The 25505-nt window shown below is 38.8% G+C and overlaps 4 protein-coding genes across 6 annotated transcripts; 3 read left to right on the top strand and 1 right to left on the bottom strand.

Moving 5' to 3' along the window:
- Positions 1-284: 284 nt before the first annotated feature.
- Positions 285-6121, bottom strand: LOC140770949 (uncharacterized). Of its 2 annotated transcripts, none has more exons than XM_073112285.1 (6): positions 5610-6121; positions 5308-5519; positions 3052-3340; positions 2873-2958; positions 2703-2794; positions 285-1091 (listed from the first exon to the last, which is right to left on the bottom strand). In XM_073112285.1, the coding sequence occupies exons 1-6, from the start codon at positions 5868-5870 to the stop codon at positions 847-849; spliced, it is 1185 nt and encodes a 394-aa protein (XP_072968386.1). In that variant the 5' UTR covers positions 5871-6121; the 3' UTR covers positions 285-846. The 2 variants fall into 2 exon arrangements, with proteins under 2 accessions (XP_072968386.1, XP_072968385.1); XM_073112284.1 differs by having other exon boundaries at positions 3052-3343; positions 5610-6120.
- A 950-nt stretch (positions 6122-7071) lies between these two features.
- Positions 7072-9893, top strand: LOC140770422 (LEAF RUST 10 DISEASE-RESISTANCE LOCUS RECEPTOR-LIKE PROTEIN KINASE-like 2.4). The gene is made up of 3 exons (XM_073111618.1): positions 7072-8049; positions 8570-8629; positions 8749-9893. Exons 1-3 carry the CDS (start codon positions 7272-7274, stop codon positions 9801-9803), a joined length of 1893 nt encoding a protein of 630 aa, XP_072967719.1. The 5' UTR covers positions 7072-7271; the 3' UTR covers positions 9804-9893.
- Positions 9894-10691: 798 nt separating this feature from the next.
- LOC140770671 (uncharacterized) lies at positions 10692-18294 on the top strand. Its single transcript, XM_073111922.1, has 12 exons — positions 10692-11494; positions 11694-11744; positions 12173-12274; positions 12350-12516; positions 12622-12832; positions 12907-13147; positions 13235-13385; positions 13463-13770; positions 15713-16218; positions 16780-16845; positions 17043-17279; positions 17354-18294. The coding sequence occupies exons 1-12, from the start codon at positions 10711-10713 to the stop codon at positions 18292-18294; spliced, it is 3765 nt and encodes a 1254-aa protein (XP_072968023.1). The 5' UTR covers positions 10692-10710.
- A 577-nt stretch (positions 18295-18871) lies between these two features.
- Positions 18872-24727, top strand: LOC140770423 (nicotinamide adenine dinucleotide transporter 2, mitochondrial-like). 2 transcript variants are annotated; one of them, XR_012106025.1, is made up of 10 exons: positions 18872-19190; positions 19266-19361; positions 20494-20600; positions 21532-21580; positions 22229-22341; positions 23391-23485; positions 23578-23666; positions 23751-23845; positions 24097-24541; positions 24638-24727. XR_012106025.1 is itself a non-coding variant. In XM_073111619.1 (9 exons), the coding sequence occupies exons 1-9, from the start codon at positions 19121-19123 to the stop codon at positions 24319-24321; spliced, it is 939 nt and encodes a 312-aa protein (XP_072967720.1). In that variant the 5' UTR covers positions 18872-19120; the 3' UTR covers positions 24322-24727. The 2 variants fall into 2 exon arrangements, 1 of the variants encoding a protein (XP_072967720.1); XM_073111619.1 differs by having other exon boundaries at positions 24097-24727.
- The last annotated feature ends 778 nt before the right edge of the window (positions 24728-25505 follow it).

The following is a 25505-nucleotide window of genomic DNA, read 5'->3' as shown; positions in this document are numbered from 1 at the left end:
ATCCGCTATGGAGGAGGATTTGAACTTCAGGTTATTTGTTTCACTTTGCAAAGGTGGAAAACAGGCATTCTGAATCCTAAGATGTAATACATGCATATATATATTTATGCGATTATACCAACAACAAAAAAAAAAAGTTTTAGAGAAGGGTATACGTGCAAGAATTGAGCTGGAAATTACAATTCACCCCACCATACAAAGGGGTTGTAACAAGTGTTCAAAGTATTGCATGTCCCAAGCTTCACACTCTTGACTAGGAGCTTTACAAACAACACAATATCACATCTAACATCAGTTATTTTGTCCATAATAATAAGTAGCACGTTCACATAATTCTGCTGGAGTGTCGACAAGCTTCGCTTAGTCTATGGACAAACGGAAGGGGATTTACTGCAAATACCAATCCCCACTGCAAACATCAACAAATATAAAGGAGCCTAAGAAGAATGAACTCTATCAATCCAAAAGATACATGCTAGGAATGCAAGAATATACCTAGCTCTGCAATCCTAATGCTTATTGAACAATCAAACACCTAATACCTTGCTCCCATTATCTTTGTTTTGTTTTCCTAAGCATTAAAGGAATAAATTCTATTATTTTCTGCATTTTAATCTTTTACATAATCCAGATTAATCAGTCTTCTTGTATCTATCTTTTGGCTTTTCTTTTGTGTTTCTTTCTTTTCCACAAAATGTCATCCAGTAGTATGAAAGGCTCAGTCCTGTCCGCCAAGCCTTCACCCCAATGACTAATCAAAACCGGCCACTGCTTTTAGACACGGTGTGTTGAACTTCGGGTCAGAAATAAACAAAATGTGGTGTCCGAGCAAGTGCCGTTGATGTTTTATCTGCGGAATGCACCATGTGAGACGAAGAACTGGTAATCAGGATGGCCGACACGAAGATGCTGCAACCAGTTGTCAGCAGCCTGCAGTAGGGTGCTTGCAAGCTGCATTTCATTTCCTCCGCTGGAAGACCACATTGCTTCTTTGAACTTATAAGAGGCCAGACCAAAAGCAGGAAGAGAAACCATCGGAGCAGCATCGATGCCACGAGGGTAGGTAGCAATCACACCAGAAGCACTACCACCTGAATGGTAAATGGAGACTTTTGAGGCTTGGACAAACTTGATTCTAGACATCATATAATGGAAATTGCAACCACCATTATCATTATACGAAGCAACAGACGTCTTAAGCTAGAATACTCCGACCAATATAATATCCCAACTTACTTTACATAATTACTATCCAAATAAACTTGAGAATACTTTGACTATACATCTATACTACATAGAAGCCACATGACATAAATATTAGTAAGAGATTTATCTAAAATTACATTGACAAAGACATTACAGAGAATGATCCGATTCAGAATATGAACAAATTAAGATAAAAAGAACCTATGTATCTAGCTCAGCGTAATGGAAGGGTAAAGTAGCAGCTAAAAAACTATATCCCCCAGTGCATCTGCACTAGGGGTGCAACTATGTCGCTCATATTCTGCCCTCCACACCACCACCACCACCACCCCCAAACCAGAAAAAAAAGAAAAGAAAAGAAGCACAACATTGAACCCTTGCCTAGTGGGAGTTAAATATGGGTTCCAACTTCCAGTAGGTGCACCAACATAATGGAGGGGTAAAGTGGCAGCTAAAAACTGTATCTCTTCACATCAGCACTAGAGGTGCAACTATCAATGAAGAGTTTAGTGCCTACTATAGGGGGAAAATATAGATAAACTGAAAAGGTTGATATATACTATTGGACCTCGCCTAATGGTTCAAAGTTTTGAGTTGGATATGGATTCCAACTTCCACTAGGTGCATATACCCCCCAACATACCATCTCCACAACAAAGCTGTGTCGAGCTTGGCCAAGATCAGTTTAGACCAAGCTAGGCTTGAAACTTTCACGTGTGGAATTGGCATCAAGTGCCTCTTGTTTAATTTAACTTCAAGCTTGAGTTAAGCAAAGCAAAAGTTGCTCCAAAACAACAATTGATGTGACAGACCAAGCTTCATTTGTTATAATTGAATTCATCTAACTTTAGTGTATTTCTAACTAAACTATCAGTTTAAAATTGAACAAAGATTCTGATCAAGATTGAATCCAACTTGAGAAAAACCACATCCAAATCACAATACAAATCTATATGACTGCAACTATTTTATTGGGCCTCTGGATTTTGAAAGGGTTAGAAAGGAAAAGATACACAAATCCTGCAATGCATACAATGAGCTAGTATAACCTATTCTTTGACTTCAGATTGAGCAAGAGACATGGAGACAATAATGTATTTGAAATCCTTTACCTTCAATGAACCAATGCCCACAAGAGATAAAATAACCTATAATTCATCTTTGAAGTTTGAATAAGGCAGGATGAAATCAAGAGGATAAAGAAAAATGAAATCCTATAACGAATTTTTATAGTATCACGATATATCACCTAAAAATGTGAAAAATAAACCTTGACACTAGCAATCTGTAGAATTTAGAAATAAAAGTGTGTCCATACTCCATACCTTCTAAGCCTACAGTATAAGACAGGTGCATCTCTAATCAACAAGACTTCAAAGCATAGTAACAAAACAAAAGCTAATACTTAACAGCAGAAAATCTAAAACTTATCACTAAGCCCTCACCCACACAAGGCCACAAGAGAATAACTAAAGCAAGATGTACGAATTTATTACCTCTTTTTTGTGTTGAGAGAGAATGAAAAGTTAGAAAACAAGCATCCAAATCCTTTAGTGTTGGTCCAGTTGGTATACGATAAATGGGATACCTGCAACATGTTCAAATACTTAATCTGACACTCTTTCAAATTATAAAGTATATATGGATGAACAAAAATCCAACTTACCAAGCAACAGAAATCCAACTTGTCGGTAACAAATCACAACTTCTAGAAGTTCTCAAATCAGGGAAGCGACTTGCAAGATTAGAGATCTGGAAGTGTCAAGTAATGGCAGAGAAACAAAAAATGTATCAGCCACATAGACAAGTAATAAAACATAACGAGTATATTATAGGGAGACTTGCCTTATCTGCCAGAGGTTCCCGGCAATAAGGAGGATCCAATTCAAGGTACTCAAAAAGTAAGCAACCTTGAGAATTTCCAGCTTCACTCTCATCACTTGAAAAACCTTCTTGTGAGGACACATGTTCCTCACTCAAGGAGAGTCTGTCTATTCTAAGAGTTGAAGAGTTTGTTAGATGACTTTGATTCCAATCCCTACAGAACTTTAAGCCTCTTTCGTGTTCATAATCACTGCTGCCATCACTACTGGAGTCGTGGCAGCTATCACCATCGCTATCCTCCCCAGCTCTCCTGCTGCACAAGTATAGTCAAATATAGCATACTAATGTCAAAGCAACACAAAATGAGCCCAATAACCTACTGGTTTGAATTCAATAGATGAAAAAGAAAATACATTGCAAGACAATAAAGGCATTCTGAAAGAAAGAAAGAAAATGGATAAAATTGTTAAGCGTTTTAAGTTTGAGTCTCAATTCTTGCTCCATTCAGACCTGAACAAAAGGCTACATTAGAGAATTTGAGGATCGCAGATAAATAATATATAGATCGGGAAGTTGTTAGAGTCAAAGCAAAATCACGTAGTTTCCTTGTCCCATATGTCTACAACATAAAGAATTTTTAACAGCACAAAAAGCAGGTAGCAATAAAGGGTGGGAAAAAAAACCAAATTTCCTTTCTGCTATATTTGAACAAGAATTTCATAAAAAGTTATGGCCTTGAACTAAGGTAGTCATGTAATTAATTGAAACATTGAAAGCCGAAAAAAATCTAGTGAGCAACATTAGAAGCAACAGTTTGCACTATTAACAGGAACTATACGAAGGAAACAGCTCGGACAGAATATTGTGAAGCAAACAAGACTATCAATACTCCAAAAGGAAAGCAAACAAGACTAGAAATACTCCAAAAGGAACAGGAATGAAAGGAAACAACCATAAAGCAGGTGAAGCAAGTCTCACAAGAGAGGAAACTAATACATAAATAGATATGGACAAAAATAAATCAGTTAGAAAGCAAATATAGAAAATAAAAGAAGGCAGGTACAAATATGCCAAACTTTTCATTGATTCTTCAAGACCTTCCCCTAGTTTGCACAACTTTTTAATTGATTTTCCCTAATATTAAGATTTTCAGTCAAGGTAATCAATTTAACTTCAAAATCCTTCCAGCATGAGAACTTGAATCAAATTTACAGAACTTGCTACCAAGACCTCAACAACAATCCATGTTTTCTGTATTGATCAGTTAAAATTGACGATTTACACATTATTCTTTGTCTGGTTTTGTTGTGCATTTCCTAATGCAGAAATGTAAAATAATCTTCCGTCATATCTATCATAAACAATAAATACTCAAAATGCATTGGCAACTAGGTATTAGCATCGCAATAAAATCCCTTACATAAAGCCACCATAAATTCATCTTGCTATTTTCGTCGCTACCATTGTGAAAGGTAAGGAATATAGCCTTATAAAGAACAAGCGTGCATACGACAAATCTACATAGTAAAAGCCCAAAAAACAAGCAGCTGCTTTCGCTCCAAAATGTACGAAACATGCCTTTGGCAAGATTGAGCAGGAATATAACAATCTATGTAGTAAAGCCCAACTGATTACAGGATGTCACAAACATAACACATTAAAGGTCCCAAGTAATATGTTGTAATATTTTGTGATGGCAACTCAAAGATATAATTGACTTTATCTTCTCTTGCTCATCTCCTAGTTTTCTCTAATCTTGTATTGTCAATCATAGATCAAAACATAAACTTCATAACCCTTCAATGAAAAGGTTTCGATGAAGTTCTGGAGGTTTGCCATCACATTGAAAAGCCTAATACTTTTTCAGCATTTACAACTTTAGACAATTTACATGATCCACAATTTGACTTCAATATGCATTTCATCGTGCAGAACCATTTCCCTTACATATCATAAAGTACGTGATTTTCTTTGCCAACCTGGCATGTGCATCTTAATTGGTGGCATTGCTGCGGACCATAATGTCATCTCTTCTTCTTTTTGCTTCTGCAACCGTAAAAGGTAAGAAATATGGCATTTCCCAGAATAAGCATGACTATGGCAATCAACATAGTAAAATCCCTAATTAAAGCTTGGGTTCACAAAACAAGCAGCAGCCACCAGTGCACAAAAACAACAATCCATATAGTATAAGTCCTAATAATTAGATCATACTCGCAAACAACCAGCAAAAAAGCACAAACAGAAACAGGAGAAATAGAAAGAAAAGCCGGATACCTAGAACTAGCAGCCTGTCTACTTGCTTCGCCATACAACTGAATGCCGGACAAGTAGGGGACATAATATTGAACAACACTGTCAGAGCCATTCAAAACCAAAGGAACTCCGGCCCCGTAAGCACTCCACTCCTTAAAAGACTCCCAAAGATCACCCAAAATAAAGTAAGGCCTAAACTCCACATCACAAGTTCTCCGCCCCCTCATCGTCCTCTGTCAAAGCCCAAAACAAGAACCATAACCATCAGGCATCAAAATATTAGGGTAAAACCAATAATAGAACTTAACTTTGAAATCAAGAACCTTGGAAAGATTCTGAGCAGGAACAGACGGATTGATGGACATCAAGAACCGCTCTAAATTACTAATCCCAGTGGAGGGCTGGAGGGAAGAATCCTCAGCCACAGCGGCCTTCTCCTTCGCCGGGGCAGTGGAAACTGCGGCTGCACCGCCGCCGGAACCACGGGAGCTCATCGGATTCTGCTGTCCGCGGCGTGCTTTGGCCGCATCGTAGAATCGATCATCACCGAGCCTGCGCCCTAATTGCACGCTAGTGCCAAGCATCTCCGCAAACCCTAAGGCAAAGAAACACTAAATCTATGGAAAGAAACGAATCGGAAACCCCTTAGTTTCGGAATCGGATCGAAGAAACCCTAACGGATAGATCGCAAGAGAATAATCCGAAGAGAGAGATAGGGAAAGAAAGAGAAGGGAGAAGGTAGAGAAGGAGGTCTAAGAAGGTATTTGTAGAAGGGAATGGAAATCGGAAAGGGGAAGAGGAAGACGAAGGCAGAGGGGATAAGAAAAGGGATTAATCGATTTGTTGGGGTTGTAAGAGGAAATGCATTTCCTTGCTTCTATTGGTCGACGGTTGGACTCTTCGGATTGACCCAAAGACTACGCTTCTCTCAGATGGGCACGTGGATGGACGAGATTGATCGTACATCAGTGGTCGGTATCTCGGATATGCTCAGGAATAAATCGGCGCGTCGAAATCGGGCGATCTCCGCACTATTCTGGAAGTTGCCTACAATCCCAAATGCATAAATTTATTCCATCCGCTCACAGGAGATTCCTGCAGTTGAGTTTGCACACAATCGGCATCCTCTATTTTCCAACAACGGTAAGTGGATCACGTGACGAGCGTCTGACGTTACAAAATTAGTAACTTTTGAGAGTTTCCTTTTGACCAAACTTACTCTATTTTAAAATTTATTTATCAAAATACACAACAAATAAACTTATATATAAAATAAATAAAATTTATCTAAAATGTTTCAATAAAAAGGCGGATAAAATTAACCTTTTTATTTAAAAAACATACCAATCTTATTAGCATTTTAAGTAAAATATTTAAAATTTAAATAGATAAATAAATAAAAAAATAGTTCTATCCACAACTCAATTTTTGAAGAAATTTTGTCAAAGTGCTGTCATTATATAATAACTTCTAATCTCATATATCTTGATTTGTAATTAGGGATTGATTCTGAAACGTTAGGTAGTAATGGGATCTCCAGTTATTTATTTACTACCATGAAAAAAATAATAAGCAACCTTTGGCAGCCAAGAGATTATAGTATGATTAAGTTTATCCCCGAATGGATCTAAGGTAGGTACGTACATCCGGTCCGTTTGGATCTAAATAAACTAATTTGCTATTTCCACTTTCAAACTAGTTGAATACTACTTGAATATTTCTTGGCACTACTCACTGTCAGACCACATCTAAAATGTGGTAATTTTTCCACATACAGCGCGGAAATTTCAGAGAAGCAACATCCAATTTTCTCCTCTCTTTTTTTCCACATCAATCTTTTGACATTCAAAGAAAACTAATTCAGTCAACATACAACATTACTAGATTTAAAAAGCTCATGTTTTACTTGGGAATTTATACAAAAATTGCAGGTTGACATAGAATTTCATATATCTAGAGTTGCGGTAGTATTTGTTCATTGTCAAATGAATCCAAAGCTTCTTCTTCTCTTCCTCTTTCTTCTCTTTCTCTATCTATCGTTCCTCTCTCCTTGTTCATCTAAAACCAACTCCTACGACCGCTACCGGAGCTGCGCGCCGACCCCTTACTCCTGCGGAAACGTCAGCTTCACCCTCGGCTACCCTTTCCAGATCGCCGGCGCCCGGCCCGAGTACTGCGGCCACCCGAGCTTCCACCTTACATGCTACGGCTCCGTTATCCTAACCATCACCATGAACGGCGTCGAGTACCAAGTGACCGAAATCGACGACGCTGACTACCTCCTCACCGTCGTCGACCGGTCCTTCCTCGGCCATACGTGCCCCCACCAGTTCCACAACAACACCATCGACACCTCGCTGCTCGAGTTCACCGACGACGACGCCGGCGTCGCCGTGTACTTCAACTGCATGGATCCATCGTCGCTAGCCGGGTTCTATGAGATCTCGTGCCTGTCGGATCATGTGCTCGAGTATCCATCGTTTTATACGACTTATAATGATAGCTTCAAGTTGGGTTCAAACGGAGACTGCAGCTCGGTGTCGGTGGTGTGGCTGCCGCGGACGGCGGTGGAATCGGCGGGGGGGAATTTTAGCATCATCGGAGCGGCGTTGAGCGAGGGGTTCACGGTGAGGTGGACGGTGGGAGGGAAGTGGTGCAGCGACTGCGTTAATTCTGGTGGTTACTGTGGGTATAATCCCAGCTCTCCTTATCATCCCATATGCATCTGCCCCAATGGATCAAATCGAAGAACATGCAATCCAGGTACGTTCATAAACGATCGACGTTTCCACTTCTTAGTAGTCCTTGATCTCAATTACGGTAAAGAGCTAGACGTTTGTTTGTGTTTTTCCCCATCCTTAATCCCTTTTACTAAGCCAAGCTGTTTAATTTGGACAATAGTATTTGATCTTATCCATCAAAGAGTTTGACATCTCTGTCAAGCTCGTCAAAGCGCACGGGACGACTTTGATCACATTTATGTCTCATCTAGTGGCTTGTGGTCTTAGTGGAGCTTCAATAGTCTCCACCCAAATGATTCGCCAAGCATTTAATTAATGCCTTGGTTAGGAAAACAAGCAATAACTCATCAATGTTTTTTATTGATAGAGATCCCATAGATTTATCATAAGCTAAACATAAGGTATAAGCCCCAGTTACAAATTGCTAATTATACTGTTTTTCTTATCTCTATGAACCATGCATTTGCTCTATCAAATTAAATGATTGATATGATTTTTTGTTGAGAGAATAATTGACGTGGTCCCATCTCTTATTTATCAAGGTGATTTTGTTGGTCTACCATCTTCGAGGAGTAGCAAGTCAAATATGGGGGCCATAATAGGTAATTAATTAAAACCTCTCTGAATAATCTCTCCATTCTTTTCATTAATTTGCATATATACTTATAAAGAATCGTACATGTGTGTGTGTGTTTTCTTCTTTTTAATCCTTAATTTCCAGGGATACTTGCCGGTGATGGAAGTTTAGTACTACTACTATTCCTTTTAGTCTACGTTTTACTATGCAAGAAGCCATGGAAGAAGGCATCAGATGATGAACAAACTATAAAGAACTTTCTCCAAAACTACGGTTCCCTCTTCCCAAAGCGATACAAGTATTCACAAGTCAAGAAAATGACCAAATCCTTCAGCCAAATCCTAGGCAAAGGTGGGTATGGCACTGTGTACAAGGGCAGTCTCCCTGACGGCCATGCAGTGGCCGTCAAAATCTTGGAGGAATCCAAAGGAACGAGTGAGGATTTCATCAACGAGGTTGCAAGCATCAGTAGAACTTCCCATGTCAACGTCGTTAGTCTCCTAGGCTTCTGCTTAGAGAAATCCAAACGAGCCCTTATCTACGACTTCATGCCAAATGGATCGCTCGAGAAGTTCATTCATACAGACAGCTCTAACTCATCAGAAGCTTCACTTGGTTGGGAGAAACTCTACGAGATCGCCGTCGGCATTGCCCGAGGACTCGAGTACTTGCACCGGGGATGCAACACGCGTATTGTGCACTTCGACATCAAGCCTCATAACATCTTGCTAGATCAAGATTTCTGTCCTAAGATCTCTGACTTCGGCCTGGCGAAGCTTTGCCATGCAAAGGAAAGTATCGTCTCGATGCGCGGCATGCGAGGGACGCCGGGTTACATTGCACCTGAGATATTCTCGAGGCAATTTGGAGGTGCAAGCAGCAAGTCGGATACTTATAGTTACGGGATGATGGTGCTCGAGATGGTTGCGGGAAAGAGAGGTGGAATGGATGCTAAGCCGCCAAGGAATAGTAGTACTACTAGTGAAGTTTATTTTCCACAGGGTATATATGAGCATCTTGAGCAGTATGATGATGAGGTGATGAGTGAGAGTGATGAGATAGTGAAGAAGATGATATTGGTGGGGTTGTGGTGCATACAAACGATGCCTGGAGATAGGCCATCAATGAGTAGAGTGGTGGAGATGCTTGAAGGAAGTGTGAGAGATCTCAAAATGCCACCCAAGCCAAAGTTGTTTTAATTAATTGTGATATATAACTTCTAAGTGTTTAAATGTTTTACAACATCTCATTGATGATCTATCAAACTGTCTCATCCTGAGGTTAGTTTTCTCTTTCTTAGTTTTTTAGATTAATTGTTTGGAGTTTGATTTCATTTAATCACGACTAACACAAAGTTATAAGCAAATAATTCGGAAACACCCTCCTCCTCTGTTTCTATTTATCTGGCATTGTTCACTTTAAGAAATAAAGTTAATTTTAAAGTAAGTATTCATTTTTACTATTATTAAAATAAAAAATTTATTTTAGAAATAATTATTCTTATGTTTACTTGTATTATGAAATAAGAGTGTAATAATTATTTTTGATATGATATAAAATAAAAAAAATAAAAAATATTTTTTTTGATAAAATTATTATGAATACTTCTTGATTAAATATAAAATAAGTTTGATAAGATATTTATTAAGAATAAATTAATAATTAAATAAGTGTGTGGTATAAAATATAATTTTAATAAGTAATATTTGTATTCTAGAATGATATTATTATGATATTCACCTATTATTATAGAATAATAAATTATATTTTAAAAAAAGAAATAAAAATTTCGTAAATAAACGGAGCTAAAGCTAGTTCTAGGTGGGTTGCTAGTTGATGGCGGCAATCTCAACCGATTCACTTGATCGATTGTGGAATTTTCCAATTTGGAAAAAGCAAACGCCCATCCAATGAATAACTTGGTTAAACCTCTATACCAGCGACCCTTGCCCTCTGCTCCACGGCCGTAGCTATAATCCAAGTCCAGCAACCCAAGTCGTACAATAGTCCTCTCTCTTCCTCTTCCATGCATTACAACACCTACAAATTAACCATATATTTAAAGATTTTTGTCTACCGATCCCCCACCCTTCTAGATTACACCAAATGCATTCACAAACTCTTCTTCTCCATCTCCTCCCCCTTCTTATCCTCTATGTATTATCATCAATACCACTTTCTCTATCCCAAACCAACTACTACCGCTACTTAAACTGCCAACCAGTCCCCTACTCATGTGGACAAATTCACTTCGACCTCCAGTATCCTTTCGAACTCGACGGCTCGGACCGACCGAGGTACTGCGGCCACCCGGACTTTCACCTCACGTGCATCAACAACAACTCGACGTTGCTCATCAGCATCAACGGGCTCAGCTACCAAGTGACGCATCTCGACGTCGCGCGCCGAGCCCTCACCGTCGTTGCCGTTCTCTTCGTCGGCCAGGAGTGCCCTCGGCCGATATACGACACTACCTTCGCCTCCTCGGATTTCCAGTACACCGACGATGACGTCAACCTCACCGTGTACTTTAACTGCACGGAGAAGCCTACGTCGGCGTCGATGTTGTATAACATCGAATGCTTGTCGGAGGTCGTCCCACACCCGTCGTACTACGCTTTATACGAAGGGGGCGATTCGGATGCGGGGAATAAGTGCAGCTCGGTGACGGAGGTTCCGATGATCCGGACCGCGGTGGAGAAGTTAATGAAATCGAATTCGAACTTTGGAGATGCGTTGCGTGAGGGGTTTGAGCTCAGATGGATAATTGGAAGTGGATGGTGCGGTGCTTGTATTGAATCTGGTGGAGTTTGTGGTCACAACTTTAGCTCTCCGATAAATCCAACTTGTTTTTGCCGATATGGGTCGTTTGGTGGATCATGTCCTGCAGGTAATAAATGGTTTTATCCAGCATAAACTACTTTATTCCGGTTCTTATTCCGCTCTCTATTCGATCTCTGCTACTAGAAGTCAAAGCGCCTAGAGAAAGGAATCCACAAAGAAAAGTAGACAGAGTGTACTTCTATGTTGCTTTCTGCTAAAGTCTTTTATCCTTCAAAATTTTCAATATTTTAATTGTTTTTGTTAAGGTGATCAATCTGAAGGGAGTACGGGCAAGTCAAAGAAGGGGACTCTAATAGGTAACATAATTTTCAATCTTTTTTATTTATCAAATGCATCGCATATCAATTCTTCGAATTAGGCCCAATTACTAGCATAAGAGAATTTTATCCTTCAAAATTTTCAATCTTTTTAATGGTTAATGACCAAGGAGGAGTCCACCTCTTTATTCAACGTCTTATTAGTACCTTTCAGATTTAGGGAGGATATATATAGACGCATTTATGCAGGAATTGATACAAATATTGGGAATCATCTTATGATGCACATAGTCCTCTTTTCAACCTTATCTCTTATATGCTAAGAGAAAGAGCTTCTATTGTTATATATATCACAGACAGTATTAGTACCAATTTACGTTTGTGTTGCAAGGAAACGAATTAATCTAAATGGAAATATCTTTGTTTCTTTTTACCAATATGTTACATATATTTACTTATGTGTTCAGGGAGAAAGAAAAGGCTCTTCATCATTGTAACAGCTGCAAGTCTCACGATATTCATTATTTTTGTGTTGCTTTGTCTCCAATGGAATAAGAGGAGGAGAATAGGTAATGTATTGAAAAGGCTACTCTTTTTTATGTCATGCATACATAAGATAGAAAGAGATTTTGTCTTTGAATCAGGAGACAAGAAATTGTTTAGCCAACAGTCATTAGCAAACAATCTTTGGGAAAATGAGGAGAGAGGCTCAGAGTTCTTGGTGTTCGATTTCCTTAGAATAGCAAATGCTACGAACAACTTCTCAGCTGAAAACAAGCTTGGACAGGGTGGATTTGGTCCTGTTTATAAGGTAATGGTTTTTCTTTTCTTAACACTCCATGTTGTGTGATTGAAATTCTTATCGATATAAGAACAAGAAAGGCAATGGAATTCTTTGTGTAATTTTCTCAACCAGGGCCAGTTGCCAGATGGGCAGGAGATAGCAGTTAAAAGACTCGCTAGAAATTCCGGCCAAGGATTACCGGAGTTTAAGAATGAAATCCTTGTCATAGCCAACCTTCAGCACATAAACTTAGTCAAGCTCCTGGGTTACTCCATTCAAGGAGAAGAGAAGATACTCATCTATGAATTTATGCCAAACAAAAGCTTGGATTTCTTCCTCTTTGGTTCGTGCTCATCTTCTATATGTGCACCTCGAGATTCTAATTGTCCTCAATTATGTAATCTGGATGTTTTGCAGACCAAACTCAAGGAGCTTTATTAGATTGGCCGAAGCGTTTACACATAATTGAAGGGGTAGCTCAGGGGCTTCTCTATCTTCATAAGCACTCTAGATTGAAAATAATCCACAGGGATCTCAAAGCGAGCAACATTCTCTTGGATGGCTGCATGAACTCTAAGATATCCGATTTCGGTCTCGCCAGAATCTTTTGCACGAACGAAGACCAAGGAATTTTCACAAATAAGGTCGCTGGAACATTGTAAGTTTATATTGATAGTTAGCAGTGTATTCAAACTATATTATGTTCTACTTCTAAGTAGTATATGAATTCAATCTGTCTTCAAAGTGGTTACATTTCTCCCGAGTATGCTGCTGACGGTCGTTTCTCCGTCAAGTCCGACGTCTTTAGCTTCGGCGTCTTGCTTCTCGAAATTGTGAGCGGAAAGAGGAACGCCGGAGCTAACCAATACGGCGACTTCCCTAACCTCCTTGGATATGTAAGTAGAAACGTCTCCTTCGTTGCTTTATATATCCTTTGTCGGAGGATTTCCGGTGGTAATCTTATGAGACACAGGCATGGGAGGTGTGGAAGGAAGGCAGATGGCTTGAGCTTGTGGATCCGTTGTTAGGTGATGGATATTCGATGGATGAGATGATGAAATGCATTCACGTCGCGCTGCTATGCGTGCAGGAGAAACCCGGTGATCGGCCGACGATGTCGGGGGTCGCGACGATGCTCGGCAGTGAAAGTAGTATGGCCTTGCCCGATCCTAAGCAACCTGGTTTCTTTAACTTAAGAGGCAGGGCTGAAGCCGATGAGTCCTCGGACATCGATGAAACTTGCTCTGTAAATCGCGTCACTCTCACTGACCCAATGGTCCGGTGAATGACGAACAAAACGGCGCTACCTCAGCGGTGGACATCACTATGTACTTTTTTAATTTCCGGTTAAGCTTACTCTAAAACTAGCTCTAAATTTAGAGTTAGGAATAGTAAAGCTACACTGTAAAAATAGAACCCCACTTTATTTGTTATTTTAATATTTTAAAAATACTAAAATTGTCTAATAATTATTATATTTAATAATTTTAATTTGATTTATATTTTTTATTAAATAGTTTACTTAGTTAAACTTAGTATATAATTAGTTTTACTAATCAGTTTTTAACAAAAATAATACCATTGAAAAGGTCTCATCAAGACTTTAAAATTAGTCTAATATTAAATTATTTTTGAGTTAATTTAAATTTAAAATTTTTATTATTTATAAAAATGAGTCTAATATTAAATTATTTTTGGGTTAATTTAAATTTAAAATTTTTATTATTTATTGAGTCTAATATTAAATTATTTTTGGGTTAATTTAAAAAATTTTTTATTACTTATAAAAATGAGTCTAATAGATTATGTGTCCTAAAATATAATTACTCAAAATTATTTTTAATGTAAATATAAAAACTAAAATACATTAGATAATTTGGTCAAGAAAGAGAAGGTGGCTACAGAACCGGAATCGGTGGCTACGGAGATGACTTACCAGAATATTAAACATCTATTGTTTTTATTATGTTTGGTTAATTTCTGTTTATTTTATGTAATGTAATTTTGATATTTTTAGTTAATGACATGTAATACTTATTTCGTATAATATAATTTTGATGCGTTTAATTAAAAAATTAATAATTTAAAATTACTTCTGAAACTATTAAATATTAGTTTTATTTTAAAGATCTCGATGAGAGTTTTCTAACCATATATTTTTTATTAAAAAATAATGACGCTAAGATGACCTATTAAGTAATTTAAAATAACTAATATAATAATATATATTATATTATTATTTTAATATATATGGAGCCGGATGCGTTGAAGTGCACCGAGCTATTGCTCCATTTTTTGTTCCTTATTTGAAGCCTTTTGGACTCCAAATATAAAGCTAATGTGTTAGCCTTGGAGATGCTCTTTTTTCCTTTTAATTTTTTCCTTTGATGTCTCAAATTGGAGGAAGGAGGATATGTTTTGACCAGGATTTTGAATGAGCTAAAATTTGGATGGATCCATTTTATTTATGCTTTTCTGTATCACCATCTTAGACACTGTGGAAAATAAATTTAAATTAAATAGATGAAGACTTTATATTCTTAAATAATAAATGAGTCCGATAACTAAAACTGTAGTATAATACTATTTTTTTTTTAAAAAGTCATCACTTCTGTTCCTATTTTGAAAAGGTAAAGGTAAACGCTCTTCCAAAAACTTGGTCATACTTCTGTATTACTAGCTGACCTTGTGCTCCACCGCCTCAGCTAGAATCCAATCTAAGCCGCCTCAACTTCGTCTCTCTCTCTCTCTCTCGTTGACCGACTTACAAAGTTGAAAGTGACCAAAAGTCATGCAATACTCCTCCCCTCTCCTTTTGACTTCCAAACCATTACAAATTTACAACACCTCCAATGCAAACAAAAGAAAGGAGCGCATGATCACCAAACCATATATTTAAAGATTTTTGTCTACCGATCCCCCACCCTTCTAGATTACACCAAATGTATTCACAAACTCTTCTTCTCCATCTCCTCCCCCTCCTTGTCCTCTCTATGTATTATCATCAATACCACTTTCTCTATCCCAAACCAACTACTACCGCTACTCAAAGTGCCAACCAGTCCCCTACTCGTGTGGACAAATTCACTTCAACCTCCAGTATCCTTTCGAACTCGACGGCTCGGACCGACCGGGCTACTGCGGCCACCCGGACTTTCACCTCACGTGCATCAACAACAACTCGACGTTGCTCATCAGCATCAACGGGCTCAGCTACCAAGTGACGCATATCGACGTCGCGCGCCGAGCCCTCACCGCTCGTTGCCGTTCTCTTTGTCGGCCAGGAGTGCCCTCGGCCGATATACGACACTACCTTCGCCTCCTCGGATTTCCAGTACACCGACGATGACGTCAACCTCACCGTGTACTTTAACTGCACGGAGAAGCCTACGTCGGCGTCGATGTTGTATAACATCGGATGCTTGTCGGACGTCGCCCCACACCCGTCGTACTACGCTTTATACGTAGAGGGCGATTCGGATGTGGGGAATAAGTGCAGCTCCGTGACGGAGGTTCCGATAAACCGGACCGTGGCGGAGAAGTTAATGAAATCGAATTCGAGCTTTGGAGATGCGTTGCGTGAGGGGTTTGAGCTCAGATGGATAATTGGAAGTGGATGGTGCGGTGCTTGTACTGAATCCGGTGGAGTTTGTGGTTACAACGCTAGCTCTCCGAGAAATCCAACTTGTTTTTGCCGACATGGGTCGTTTGGTGGATCATGTCCTGCAGGTAATAAATGGTTTTATCCAGCATAAACTACTTTATTCCGGTTCTTATTCCGCTCTCTATTCGATCTCTGCTAGTAGCAGTCAAAAGATCACTTCAATTGGGCACTTAGATTCCACGTTTTCTTTGGTCATGACGGCTCCTTTAGTAGACAAAAGCGACTGGAGAAAGAAAGGCACCAAGAAAAGCAGCCAGAGTGTGTACTACGTTTCTTTCTGCCAAATTCTCTCTTATCCTTTTCTTTTCAATCCTTTTTTGTGGATTCCGTTGATGACCAAGGAGGAGTGCACCTTGTCAATGTGTTATTAGTACCTTTCAGATTTAGGGAAGATATATATATAGAGAGAGACTTTTTATCATGGCACAGTCAGAGGACCACCAGAAGGAAAATATAAGACAGGAAAAGGGGAGTAGTTGTAGCATTATTGGAGCTTTAGGGGGCTCCACATGTGGGTTAATTGAATAGCAACAACTTAATGCTTATCCTTGTTATGCTGTAATTAATTATTGCATCACTTTGTAGGTCGATGATTGATTCGTTTATGCCTCTGTTTTTTTGTTAAGGTGATCCTGTACCATCACCACCATCTATACCGAGTACTGGCACGTCAAAGAAGGGGAGAGTAATAGGTAACGTAATGTTTTATATTCTACCATCTTTGATCATTTTTATTTACCAATGCATGGCATATCAATTCTTTGAATTAGGCTCAATTACTAGCTCGAGTGATTAGGATCTTGCCTAAAGATGTTAGAGATTTCAAATTCTTACAAAAATAAATTGTGGCAAGTGCGTAGGGAGTTCATATTTTGATGTAATCAAGCAGGTATCTCAGTGGCCGCAGTAGGAAGTTCATTGCTTTTCATGCTATGTTTTGTGATCTATATACATAAGAAGAGAGGAAAGCGTTCCCCTTCCCGGGAGTTACATCCCAGTGACGCAGAGCTGGGTAGTGACCATTACCAGACCCACGTCTTCTCCTACGACGAGCTCGAGGAGGCCACCGACGGCTTCCATGACTCCAAAGAACTCGGCGACGGAGGCTTCGGCACCGTCTACAGAGGTATATAAATTACTTCTAAAACATTGTAAAACATTGTAAGATCAAAATAGAACTCCTTTTGTTTGTAATCGTAGGGAAGCTGCGAGATGGTCGAACGGTTGCAGTGAAACGGTTGTACGAGAACAACTACAAGCGGGTAGAGCAGTTCATGAACGAGGTGGGGATCCTCTCCCGCCTCCGCCACCAGAACCTCGTCAGCCTCTACGGCTGCACCTCCCGCCGCAGCCGCGAGCTCCTCCTCGTCTATGAGCTCATCCCCAATGGCACCGTCGCCGACCACCTCCACGGCCCCTTCTCCCTTAAGCGCGCCCTCACCTGGCCCATCCGCATACGAATCGCCGTCGAGACCGCTGACGCCCTCGCCTACCTCCACGCCGTCGACCCACCCATCGTCCACCGCGACATCAAGACCAACAACATCCTCCTCGACGCCAGCTTCCACGTCAAGGTCGCCGATTTCGGCTTGTCGAGACTCTTCCCGACGAACGCCACCCACGTCTCCACGGCGCCACAGGGGACGCCGGGGTACGTTGATCCGGAGTACCACAAATGCTATCAGCTGACCGACAAGAGCGACGTCTATAGCTTCGGAGTGGTGCTAGTCGAGCTGATCTCGTCCAAGCCGGCCGTGGACATAACGAGATCGAGGGACGAGATCAACTTAGCCAACTTGGCCGTGAGGAGGATTCAAAAATGCGAGTTAGAGCAACTCGTCGATCCGGAACTCGGATATGACTCAGACTCGGCTATAAAGAAGATGATCACCATGGTAGCAGAGCTAGCTTTCAGATGCTTGCAGCCCGATGGGGACATGAGGCCGCCTATAAGGGAAGTTCTTGAGTTGTTGAAGGGGATAGAGAAGGAGGGATATAACGTCGAGGGCGATGAACTCGGCGACGATATTGGGGGAGAGGGAGATCGTGCGGGGTTCTCAAAGAAGACGGCACCCTTTTCTCCGGATTCCGTTACCCATCAGTGGGAGAGTTGGACAACAACACCAAACACAAGCAAGTAGGAATAATATAATTCAGTATATACATATAATGTTTTGTGTTTTAGTTGACACACTTCAATGTGAAACCCTGGCACGTGTTGTGTCTAGTGATGTGGGTCAGTAATGGAATCTGGAATCTTTCAATGGAAGAGATCTTTAGCAATGTCTATGGATACAGAGATAACTACAGCAATATCTTTAAAAGTCCAATTTTATGGAGATCATTAAATTTGATAGTTATTCAATATTTTGTATCAACACTAAGTAAAATATATTAGATAGTTGATGAATCAAATTATTAAATTACTAAATAAAAAAATTCTATAAAAATTGAGTAATAGTATCGGGCCTGTGTAAATAACTCCTAGAAAATATATTCCACTTATCGAGAGCTAAATAGGATGATTAGAGATATATGTCGAATTTACCTTTCTCTTTTCTTTTTTTTTTTAAAAAAATAATCTATTATCACATAGGATTTTTCGTAAGAAATTAATAAGTGGGGATCATTTATTCCCCGATTTCATCTGCATTAATGACATATTATAACATATTAATAGTGTCACCAGCATCAATCATGACATTCCAGAGAATCTTTAGTAAATCGTAACCTTATAATATCGACATCCCTTAAAGTGTGAATTAAAACAATGCAATTTAACATCTAAAATCTAACAATTTGTACCAATTGTTAGTTTATATTATTTTTTTAGAGGTGCAAATTTTTGGATGGAAATTATTGTTACTTCTCATCGCATTAATATTTTTTTCACATTCTCACTTTCCTCCCTCATATCTTGCCTTTTTTTCTTTTGTTTCCATCTTCCCGGGGCTTGATCTCGAAGCTATGGCCGGCGAATCCGGGAACATATCCGCGAAAGATATTCTCTGCAACGCCCTCGCCGGCGGCTCGGCCGGTACTCTATACTTCCTCTGCTCCTTCCACCTCCTTTGCTGGTTTAATACCTTATTTTATCATTATTTTGTTTCAGGAGCCATCGCGGCCACCTTCGTCTGTCCTCTTGATGTGATCAAGACGAGGTTTCAGGTCCATGGCTTGCCCGAGATGGACCCTTCCTCTCGCCACGGTGCGCTCTCGTCTCTCCTTCATTCTGGTCCCCTGTCATTTCTCGGATGTGTTTATGTGCTAAAGATGCATTTTTAATTTTTTTTTTTTATATGTTCTTTCCGATAAGTCAAAACGAAGCTATAATTTTCCCTTCTTTTTGTTATTGTTGGTTGTGAGGAGAAATTGGAATGTTATTTGGTTGTTGTCAAACATGTTGTTTGTTAGAAGATCAAGTTGGTTTGTAATTTAGAACAGGACGGAGTTCTGAGTTGGTAGAACACATCAGGCATTTCACAGAATGATATTTAGGAAACAAGGTTATAAGGATTTGAAAGCAAGGATAGTTATGCGTGTGGCATTAGTTGTGCTGGCCATCGGCTATCCTGGCCTCTCCCATGGCAATACATGTCTTGCCAGGATGAAGAAGAGAACTCCCTCTTCCTCCTTCGCCATCAGAAGTTGTGGACAACCATGGAGAGCACCTAGAAGAGCATGGACAAGTCTGGAATGGGAGATGGAATGGAAGGGGTTTTCATGATTTCATCACTCTAAGGGGAGGCTTATAGATCTACAATTAAGAGTCATCAGTTTCACTTATTTGTGGTAGTTAATTCGAATTTCTTAACTCTGGCAAACAAAAATAGCGGATATTCGAAATTTTTTTACCTTGAAGTTTTGGAGAATTTTGACTAACATGATTCATTATAGTGTAGATCTACATGACCTAATGTTACTGAAGGCTACCTTTTAGAACTTCCAACTTTTTTGGATAACTTATTCTTGCCATATTTACCAAAAATTCTAGCAGTCTACTATCTCTCACCCAGTTTTAAGTGGTTTATCAGATTGGGAAGCGGTCCTCAATTTTTTGGTATGCACCGCAGAGGGCTATGTGATACAATTTAATTATAGGGGGTGCCCCATTTTATAATTAACCATTGGAAGTAAACGTTTATTTAACCCAACTTAAAGTATCCTTGTATATGTAAAGAAGCATCTAGGTAGCTATAAATATTTTCTTGTAGAGGTAATGCAAGAACAAACGTCTTGTAGAGGTAATGCAAGAACAAACATATCTGATACTTCTCATTCTACATAATTACATAAAGAACATGATGATTGATGCCTGGTTTGCTGTTTAATATATTTAGGTAGTGTCATTGTATCAAGCCTGCAGCAGATAGTAAAAAATGATGGCCTTCGAGGATTGTATCGTGGTCTCACTCCAACAATTGTGGCACTACTTCCAACTTGGGCGGTGAGTATTGTTTTGGCCTTTTATCTTCTTGCTCTCTCCAATAGCATTTACTAGTTTTTATATTTTTGCAGCTAATAACTTTTAGTCACCTTTCCTACTTTGTTTGACTCTGTTGGACTTGAAAACAGTTATAATTGTTCAAATATTGTAATAACGTGCAAGATTAAAGGAAGTATGCTGGTGTAGTTCCTAAACTTGCTAGTTCTAATAGAAGTCAAGAACTCACTGGGTTTGGGCTTTCAGATCTGTGGAAGGGATTGGGCAAATTTTGCAGGAGCGCCATGTTTCCTTCTTGATAATCGATGCATTCCTACTTGGGTGCATTATAACTTGACTGTTTACTTAGGTTCATATAGTGATAGCTACACCACATAGATTCAGATGTGCTAAGTTAAAGTTTATTAAAAATGCTAAATGGAGCTTTACTGTAAGTCTGTAACTCATAATGATGGAGACTCTAGGTGGGGATTATTAAGTAGTTGCACATTATTTGCATATAATCACTTTGTTGAATCTGAGTCCTTTCAATGATAGATATGATGGGCCCACGTAAGGAAGACCAGAAATAGTGTGCAAAAGAGAAGCATGGGAATATTTAGTAGGCTCCTCAAGTTCTTGGACTTGGTCAGGATTTAAGTTTCTGTCTAAATAGGTAAATGAGATGAAAATGCAGCAGTATTAGAAACTCTATCAACTATTAGCTATTTAAGAAGACTTTTCTGTTGATCGTATAATATTAGGAGGAGCTGACTGCATAGGCAAATTAGGTATTAAGATGATCAGTTGACCACAAAGACATGCCACGTAGTTTTTGCAATATCCATAATTATTAAATCTAACTGAAATGAAACTAGTTCTGTAATATGTATGAATATTCCGAGCTATTATTACATTCACCCATCATTTTAACGTATTCTCCACTTTATTGCAGGTTTACTTCACAGTCTATAATCAGCTAAAATTTTTTCTTCGTTCGCATGGTTAGTTTTCTTAAGCTTCCGAAAATATTAATTCATATCTCCTTGTCAGTTGGAAATCTGTATATGTTAATGCATGCAAACGCAGGATCCAACTTAATTAAAATAAAAGGAGATTAGCATTTACAATCCTGGACAAGAGTCTGTATTCTGTGATCTTTTGAAAGATGACTTGGACCTTAGTCACAAATTCTCGAACTTTTCGTGATTTTTCCTTGTCAAGTAATTCTCTTTAGATAATCACTTGATCTAATCAAGTGTTATAGCAATTATCATGAATTTAGCAAAATATTGACTAATTGTTTCAACTTCTAAGAAATGTTTTGGATCAATAGTTCTTATTTGTCATTGCTGGCGATGTTCTTGTATACAATGCAACTCTTAACTCTCATAAGTATTTTCTCGTTGCTAAAATAATTATCTAACAAATCCTTAGCAATTTTTATTTGAATTATGTGACCATTTATATAAGGACAATACAGAGAATTTATTTGTAGGTCAAACAAGTGCTAGGTTTAAATGCAAAAGAAGAATAAGCCTATCCTTTTCTTTAACTTCATATATTGTTCTACTTGGGAAAGAAATAGTGGACAATTACATGTAAATTTGATGGAAGTTTCTTAAGTACTTTTTACTCTGTGCATATTGCAGATGATGGAGATGATCAACTCTCGATTGGTGCAAACGTGATAGCTGCCTCAGCCGCGGGAGCTGCAACTGCCATTACAACCAATCCAATTTGGGTTGTTAAAACTAGACTCCAAGTATGTTCTGTGACAATTGTTTATGTATTTTAATTTCTGTTAATGGTAATGCAACAGTGATGATATTTCTGTGTTTTTCTTTAACGAAGTCCATCTACTGTAGTGGTAATGATGTTTGTGCCCTCTTTTAGTGTTCCTTGTGATGATAAGACACAACCCTTAATGGCTCTCTAGTGTTCATCTTTGTCCCATGTTGCAATTCCATGTCATGCCGAGACTGGGAAAAAAATGGTTGCATCTGCCGTCTCTGTTCTTGTCAAGAATAAATTTAGTGTGCCTCGAGACATTTTATTGAGTCTATTCTTATATTCCCTAGCATACTGTAAGCACATACCAGGGAACATGGGAAAACTAATATTACCAAAATCAATCAGTGTGGGTATAAAATTCTATTCTCCTATGGCTTCGGAGTAGTGTGGAGAAATCTAGTATGCTGAAATTTTTCTGACAGAATTCGATATTTAAAGAATTACTCCTACCTATGCAACATGTGGAGCATTTATGAGAAGATGGGTGAAGATTTCAACAAGTTATCTATGAGGTCAAGGATTTCCCAACACATCACATCATAGAGGAGACAAGTGTTGATGGTTCATGAATGCTCTGGACTCTGGGGAAGTTCCATGCCAGTTCATATCTAATCAGGTTAATCATGAATTGTCTCTGACTAGAAATGAATCCATTTGAGTCTACCACCACTATTTTTATATCACAGGGGTTTAAAAAAGATTTTAAGGTTGTAGACCAGAAACACCAGTAAACTTTTATCAATGTTATTAAGAAGTGTTTTTCTTAAAAACACTGCGACTGAATCCAATGGTGAAGAAAGATTTCTACAATGACATAGATAAAGACCGTGTATGGCGTATCAGTCATATTTACTGCATTATTGGTAGACAGTTGAATTGCTTACAGACCCAATATGCTACCATTTGGGCTTTGTGAAAACATATCAACTACCATTCAGGCTTTGTGAAAACATATCAACATTGTAGAGCAGAGTTTGTCTTACTCAGCTTCTCATTTTTTTTTTCTTTTGGTGCCTCTAGACCCAAGGAATGAGGCCTGGAGTGGTGCCTTATAGAAGCATGTCCTCTGCTCTAAGAAGGATTGCACATGAAGAGGGCATCCAAGGGTTTTACAGGTAAATACATCTTAACCATATATGCATATTGTTTTGTTTAATATTTGAGCGTCTATCTTTGTCCTTACGTTCTGTGTCTATGTTGTACACAGTGGTCTTCTTCCTTCTTTAGCTGGCGTTAGCCATGTTGCCATTCAATTCCCAGCATATGAAAAGATCAAATCTTACTTGGCCAAAAAAGGTAATAAGATGTGATTTAAAAGTAAATTAAAACCTGGAAAAGTTCTCCTTGATCTTAGAGGCTGTTGACCATCCATATTGTCAGATAATACCACAGTTGATAAGCTCAGTCCTGGACGTGTAGCTGTGGCCTCTTCACTATCTAAAGTAGTAGCCTCAACAATGACATATCCTCACGAGGTATGTCTTTGTATTCATCAAGTTAATGTATCATCATCTGCCAACACAAATGGTAGTCAACATATGCAGACATTTTTAACCTTTTGCTCTCCTAAGTTTTGCATCTGCTGGAGTGTTCAAAGACACCATTAATTGTGCACTGCTATAGCACTTTGTGGTTCTAGTTCTGTGTCTCTATTATCACAATGAATGGGATAGGGACATTCTGCAACCATTATCTTTTTCTTCAGACTTACTACTCTTTTCTCCAGGTTATACGATCAAGGCTGCAAGAACAGGGGCAGGCACGCAATAATGCTGCTGATCAGTACTCTGGTGTAGTAGACTGTATTAAGAAAGTCTTCAGGAAGGAAGGCATTGCTGGATTCTACCGTGGGTGTGCCACAAATTTGCTGCGAACTACCCCAACTGCTGTTATTACTTTCACCAGTTATGAGATGATTCAGAGATTCTTACAACAAGTTCTTCCAGGCTGAGTTGAAGTACTAAAGAATCAAGTGACGACCAAGAATCAATTTGAGTTCAACCAAGAGGTAGCTACGAGGGAATGAAAGTAGCAGCCCTCTACCATTCTGCCACAACTGACTGAGCTGAGGAAGTGAAACTATCTGGTCTCAAGACCAGACTGAAGTTAATAATGGAGGTTGGATGCTTGTTTCTTTATCCCTCCAAAATGGCATTTGAGTGATAATGCAGGTATAAAAAGAGGCATACAAGATGCCCAATGACTTTTTCTCCCTTGAAAGGACATTCTTTTATTTATTTGTTAATTTATTTTGTAATCTTCTACAGAGCCACTCAGGCGTTTCCATCCTTCAGAAACACCTAAAAGTCTAATGGTGAAATCATTCTTGGTTTATCAAAAAAAGGATATATATATATGTGTGTGTGTCAGTGTGTGTGTGTCTGTCTGTTGCTTTCTGCTAGAATTTTGTGGGCTTTATTTATTTGTGGATCCAAACAAGAGTTTGCAGATTGGTTCAGTAGTTATCATTGCAATCAAGGAATAGTTAGTTGATGGAGAAAAGAAATCACACTTGCTTCAACAAAGTCCTGTTTTCGTTTTCAAAAATCCCTGTCATTAGTTCAATAATGCAAAATGAGATGATGGATTAGGACATACTAATCCACTAAACAAAATAACATTTCCAACTCTCCACATCACAGCATCTGACAAACATAAAATTATGAATTTATTTTTAGAACAATCATTTGTCATGGCCACTCCACTCCTTCAGAGATGTTTTAGAGCTGTCATCCTTTAAAATATCACATCACTCAGATAAATTAAGGGACAAGAGACTATCCCACTTGGCTTTGAGTTACCATATTAGTTCTTTTTGCCACTCTTGACTTCATTTCCAGCATTAAAGTCTGTATTGGTTGAGAGTTTGTGTCCCTCTTATGGGGTCCATCCCATTTCCCAAACTAATTGATGCATTTCTTTTTCTATCTACATAATTATCTTACTCATGATATTTTCTGATAACTTAACCCAAGATTATGATCTAATCATCCACTTACGTGGATAAACTTCTCCTTTATCCATTATATTTGCATCTTACCCAAAAGTGTCTCAATCCAATTGCGTAATGAGAGGATTATTATTGAACTAATTGAGTCCAGCTGTACGAAACTGTCATCGGAAATCTTCCTCGGA

The sequence above is a fragment of the Typha angustifolia genome, chromosome 11, assembly GCF_048772165.1.
Source record: "Typha angustifolia cultivar Huaian chromosome 11, ASM4877216v1, whole genome shotgun sequence".
In the NCBI taxonomy this organism is placed as follows: domain Eukaryota; kingdom Viridiplantae; phylum Streptophyta; class Magnoliopsida; order Poales; family Typhaceae; genus Typha; species Typha angustifolia.
This window is presented reverse-complemented; position numbering and strand designations above follow the sequence as displayed.